The sequence below is a fragment of the Anas acuta genome, chromosome 8 (genome assembly GCF_963932015.1).
Source record: "Anas acuta chromosome 8, bAnaAcu1.1, whole genome shotgun sequence".
In the NCBI taxonomy this organism is placed as follows: Eukaryota; Metazoa; Chordata; class Aves; order Anseriformes; family Anatidae; genus Anas; species Anas acuta.
The window spans coordinates 6,161,755-6,167,754 of NC_088986.1; the positions used below are offsets into that span (position 1 = coordinate 6,161,755).

The following is a 6,000-nucleotide window of genomic DNA, read 5'->3' on the forward strand; positions in this document are numbered from 1 at the left end:
TGCTGGTTAAATACTGTACTCAGGAACTTCAGGCTGAGAATCTCAAGAAAAGAGAGATTACGATTATATTACTCTTACCGTTGTCAATAGCTTCAACCTCACGGTCTATTGCATCCCTGATCATTAATGGATGAATGAAAAACTGAGCCCATCTAAAGCAGAAAGAAAAATGGTAATATTTTCATTTTGCCTGCTGGAAAGAGAGAAACATTATTACTTCCAACTTACAAGAGATACTGGCAATGACACTAGCCTGAATAGAGAAAACCTTTACATCTGAAGGCTTAATCACACAGTACTCAATGCTCTGCAGCAACCTAAGTAAACCCACATTTAAAAGGAACAGACCACAAGAAGATTCTCAAAGTACTTCTTCACTAGGGAACTAAGAAATGTAATAAATTAATAATGGAAATAATTAACCCTAAGAAGATGTTCAGAAGAATTAACCTCTAAAAAGATGTTCAGAAGTTCCGACTTAAATCTGACCAAAACATGGAAATAGAAACACCTAATTCAGTTTCTTTACACAAATACACACTGCCATAATGTATTTTAATCTAAGTAATGATTTATTTAGTGTGACCACGTTACCTATCAAGTGCTGCTTTAAAATATTGCTGCCGGATGTCAAAGTAGAAAACCGTTCGCTCACAATCAGTTGAAGCATTTTCACTGCCACCATGTTTCTTCAGGAACACATCAAACCCATTCTCATCTGGATACTTTGAACTCCCCAGAAATACCACTGAATGAAAGAAACAGGATTGGAAATTATGAGTAGTTCACAGCCCAGCCCTCTTTTGCTGCGTGCCTCACAGTTTGAACTTCTGTAAAAAGGGATTAAAACTCTTTAAAATCAAGTAAATTCTTATTTAGATGGTAGAATTTGATTCCTTTCATGGTAGTGAATAAAGTTACAAACTCTGGAAGACAATAATTATTTAGGAATACAAGAAATAAGATTTAAAATATTTTTTGTCTTATAAGCAGAACTCAAGTGTGTTTGTCTTCAGTTCATTTCCAGTATAACACTCAGAAAAAAAAATAAAAAATACTGACCCAAGCAGATATACATGCAAACACACAAATTAATATAATTCATCAAATCTAAAATTGAAGGAAGTATAAGAAACAAAGAATTACTAACTCAGTCCATTCAGTGAAAAATCAAGAAACCATCTACAGATCAGCAAGACAGGAAGAACTCAGTCCTCTAAAATAAGCACAGAAAATCTGTGACAACACACTGTATCATTGCTCTGCAACCACCATTACCTGGATGAATGGCTAACTTCAAAAGATGGGCTGATGTCTTCACTTTTTTAATGACACCTGGCAGAACTCTGAATATGTCATTCGTCTTATTATCTGTCAATAACTTCTTATTACAGATAAGAGGCTGAAATTTACTCTGAGCACTTAAGGGTGTGTGACTAGCACAGGTTTCATACAAGGAAATTGTTAGAGATACTAGCAAGAAAGAAAGGTTTCAGAAGGACTTGATAGAGTAATTACCATAGCCTTAATATGCATTTGATTTAAAAGGGGAAAAAAATAAAACTGTGAATGAACAGGATTAATTTTAACAAAACTATTTAGAGTTCACAAAACCTTCACATGATATTTAAGTATCATTACTCATCACAAATACAGAAACGTACACATTTCAGCAGAGTTGTATCTTACACATATGCTCATATTCTTTTTATTTTCATACATTGGAAAATTAAAGTTTATTTGACTATATAACCACTTTGTTATTCACATCAGGCCACTATTTTTAGACACATCAAGCCACACCAGAATTAAAATTGGAGTTCAATTAAAAATTACACAAACATCTTGATTTGTAAAAACTATTAAGATTACATCAAAACTGATACAAAAGTCAAAATCAGTGTGAAAGCTCAAAACTGAAAAGAAAGCCTAGCATGAAAAATGATACATACTGTGTTCAAGAAAGTGTGCTAGCCCAGGCAAATCTTCAGGGTCACAAAAACTGCCAACAGTAACACAAAGGGCAGCAGCAGACTGGGAAGAAAACACATTGTACATTGTTGCAACAACTTGTAAGAAAAATGTTTAATTTTATCTGACAGGCAAATGATCAGACAGGGAAGTAACTGAAATTCACCCAGAAAAACAAACAAACAAACAGGGGGAAGGAGGGAAGATAAAAACATTGTTAATTTGTTGCCATGCTAGGGAAATCACTCAGCAAACAGTGAATCCAGGAACAATAGCAGTATAGGCTCAAACTTGAGCAAGAAAGCTGGGCACTGAACTACTAAAGAAAAACAGTATGCTGACAAATAGGACTCCAGAATAGGTTACTGAGGTAGCTTTCCAAGCTGGGCAGGATTTGCAACTCCAAAACTGTTAAAATCTGTAACATAAATATATACCATTTTCTCTGTACTTTCATCATCCTCTTTCTTTCCTGTTGGTTCTGTCCATGCTTCTTCTACTGCTAACCCTTCTACTTCCATATCTGAATCACTGGGACTCTCCTCAGGTTTAACTTTCTCTTCGTCCTTGTTATCAGAATTTTCTCCGTCATCTTCTCTGTCTGTTCCTGAGTCATTGTTATCAGAATTTTCTCTGTCATCTTCGCTGTCTGTTCCTGAGTCATTGTTATCATCAGTTTCAATCTCAGACTCTGCACTACTCTCTTCTTCTGCAAATTCTTCCTCCACATTGTTGATATCGGAAATAAGTAATGCATGCAAACCATTTTGTAGTTTGATATACCTGTGAAATCAATCACACAGGCAATGTAAGTTTTCCTTAAAACATCTAAATCATCAAAAAAGAGCTGAGTTCTACTTTATCTGTAATTGTTCTAGACTACTGAATCATATCCTCTTTCTAGAACAATGTCTAGAACAAAGATCTGCTAAGAATGAAGAATAACTTGAAAGCAGACAAACTTTTTTGTCAAATTGTTGGTTTTTGTTGTTAATTACATAATCACATTTCCAAACAACAAAAACAACATGTTACTGAGAGGAAAGAATCATTTATGTGAGTAAATTAGATAAAAATTAGATAACAACAGATAAAAAACAATAGATTACTTTGATTTAATTAACTGGGCAGCATAGTGAAAAAAATGTAGAATCTGTGAGGCTCATAAAATAAAATAAAATAAAATAAAATAAAATAAAATAAAATAAAATAAAATAAAATAAAATAAAATAAAATAAAATAAAATAAAATAAAATAAAATAAAATAAAATAAAATAAAATAAAATAAAATAAAATAAAATAAAATAAAATAAAATGAGTCTAACTGAGGCCGAGAAGATGCTTGACTATTACTGCAGAGTGAATGGCACTAGGAGTCCATGATCACGTCAAGTGTGACCCTTGAATACTCTTTCTTCTCATTTTTTTTCCCTCAGTCTTGGTGAGCCTACAGTGAATTATTCTTTATTTTGTGTGTGCTAGTGACTGGTGTCTGTAGGTCCAAGCAAATAGCAGTTAAACGAGAAAAGAGGCAAATTCTTTGCTGTTGTTTTAGCCCAGCGAAGTCCTAAAACGCGTCCCAACCTGGCACTTAACCCTCACAGAAGAGCACCTAGGGGTTACTACTTTACAGAAAACTACCGCACGGGCTGTCGCTGTGGTAAATTCTGCACCAAAACTGCCGTGTACCCTGGGGCTGAGCCCTGAGGTACCGCAGCGCCCGGCACAGGGGCCGGCGCCGAGCGACCGTTGGGGCGGCGGCGTGAGGGGAGCGCCCCTCACCTGTACCGCTTCGTGTCGCCGGGGGCCGTGGCGATGGCGGGGTCGCCACGGTTGGGCTCGGCTTTGGGGAGCATGGCGGCAGCGGGGCGAGGAGGAGGAGGAGGAGGAGGAGGAGGAGGAGGAGGAGGAGGAGGAGGAGGAGGAGAGGGGGGACCCTCAGGGCTGCAGGCGCCGGCCCTGCCGCAGGGGGGCGCAGCGGCCGCTCCGCCGGGCGCCCGCGGCCAATGGCGGCGCGGGGCGGGGGGTGGGGGGGACGCGGGCGCCATGACGCGCTCGGGCGGCGCCGGGGCCGCGCTGCGTGCCGGGAGCATGGCGAGCGACTTCTACCTGCGCTACTACGTGGGGCACAAGGGCAAGTTCGGCCACGAGTTCCTCGAGTTCGAGTTCAGGCCCGACGGTGAGGCGAGGGAGGGAAGGGGGGGACACCCCCGGGGGTGTCGGGGCTGTGGGGTAACGCGTGTGTCCTTCTCCCGGCAGGGAAACTGCGCTACGCCAACAACAGCAACTACAAGAACGATGTGATGATCAGGAAGGAGGTGAGGGGAAGGGACGGGTGAGGGGTGGGGTGGGATACAGCGGGGTTTTCACGCTGGGTGTCGCCTCCAGGCCTACGTCCACAAGAGCGTAATGGAGGAGCTGAAGAGGATAATCGATGACAGTGAAATCACTAAAGAAGATGATGCTTTGTGGCCTCCTCCCGACAGGGTGGGCCGGCAGGTCGGTGTCTGCTCTCACTGCAGCTCCTGTTCTCATGTGTTATCTAACTGAGCTTTTCTGTCAGCATTCTTTCTAGCAAAGAGATAAATGAACGTTATTTTAAAACTTGGGCGCTGTCTAAATCACAATCTCATTGTGAGAGTTAAGGATTCACAAACATAATGTGTTCAGTATCCTTGTAATAAAAATGGAAAAGCCTTCATCTCACTGCTTAAATATTTCTGTAGCTAATAGCCCAATGTAGTAATTTGACATCAAAATATTTATTTCTGTAATCAATACTGCAATATACTAATTTGACATTATAATCTTTTGCTTTGTAGGAGCTTGAAATAGTAATTGGTGATGAGCACATTTCCTTTACCACATCAAAAATTGGTTCACTCATCGATGTAAACCAATCGAAGTATGTATTGTGCTTTTTTACTGCCTTTTTTTTACATGTAGATATCTGTGTTAGAACTTGCTAGTTATTAGGTACTTGTGTTACCCGGAACTGGCTTGTAGTTTGAAACAATATAAAGTACAAGTGCTGTGTGTTGCAGCATAATGAACCAAGTGTCATTACTTGACATCACGCTTCCAAATTCAGCGAACAGCTAAGCTTACTGTGTGAATGCCTGTTAGACATTCAGACTCTGAACTGTCATTGGCCTGTGTATGTCCTATGAAGACTTAAAACATTCTGCACTCCAGGTTTGTAAGTTTTGTCAGTGCCAGATGAAATGAGTCTGTTATGTCTAAGACTATCTCTAAAAAAATATTGCTAAAATATGCTATAGTCTAAAGGCTGTTCTTTTAGAACTTGTCTTTTTTTTTTTTTTTCCCTTCTTGTGCACTGCAGGGATCCAGAAGGCTTGAGAGTATTCTACTACCTGGTCCAGGACCTTAAGTGTCTAGTCTTCAGTCTTATTGGACTACATTTCAAGATTAAGCCAATTTAAATTAAACAAATTGAAGTTTGTATTACGGTGTCTGTAGGGGGGGGAGGGGGGAAGAGAGGGAGGGATGCTTTTTCAATTCCTTGCTTCTTCAGATCTGAAACTTTTATGTATGTTAGAATTTTTTTTACAAACTGTAAGTGACTGTCGTAATAAAATTGTGAGATCTGTATTTTTAATTTAAGTTTCGGTGATAAACTGACTTTCTAACCCTTTGGTGATAAACTGACTTCCTAACACTATCCTGCTATGTTCAGGATACGTTATTTCATTTGTATCACAAAGCTGTATTTCATTTTTTTTATCTATGCAACAGCAGACAATAAATTTGTGTTACTATCCCAATTTGGAAATCAGGGAAGCCAGCTCACCTGTTCAAAAAAACTAAAGCAGATGATGACTGGCTATAGCAAAGACACAAACTATAATAAACTCCTGCTGTGAGTGCTGCCTGCCTTTAGAGCAAAAGTAGACAATAGACTGTGCGAGGTCCATCCAGGCACCAAGACTTCCATCCATGTTCCCTTAAAAGTTTAGACAAACTGAAATTAAAAGTGTGGAATGTATTTAGTTAAATTCTAGACTAGTA

The 6,000-nt window shown here is 39.4% G+C and overlaps 2 protein-coding genes across 2 annotated transcripts in view; one reads left to right on the forward strand and one right to left on the reverse strand.

Moving 5' to 3' along the window:
* Positions 1–4,064, reverse strand: part of LOC137860205 (nardilysin-like) — a 33,928-nt gene extending 29,864 nt beyond the window's left edge. Inside the window, exons 1-5 of the mRNA XM_068690170.1 lie at positions 3,754–4,064; positions 2,409–2,754; positions 1,953–2,034; positions 595–748; positions 79–152 (exon numbers count right to left, since the gene is read on the reverse strand). Of these exons, the coding sequence (XP_068546271.1) occupies positions 79–152; positions 595–748; positions 1,953–2,034; positions 2,409–2,754; positions 3,754–4,064 (967 nt within the window). The remainder of the gene's footprint in view (positions 1–78; positions 153–594; positions 749–1,952; positions 2,035–2,408; positions 2,755–3,753) is intronic.
* MAGOH (mago homolog, exon junction complex subunit) lies at positions 3,992–5,590 on the forward strand. Its single transcript, XM_068690168.1, has 5 exons — positions 3,992–4,150; positions 4,231–4,289; positions 4,360–4,470; positions 4,794–4,876; positions 5,315–5,590. The coding sequence occupies exons 1-5, from the start codon at positions 4,018–4,020 to the stop codon at positions 5,412–5,414; spliced, it is 486 nt and encodes a 161-aa protein (XP_068546269.1). The 5' UTR covers positions 3,992–4,017; the 3' UTR covers positions 5,415–5,590.
* The last annotated feature ends 410 nt before the right edge of the window (positions 5,591–6,000 follow it).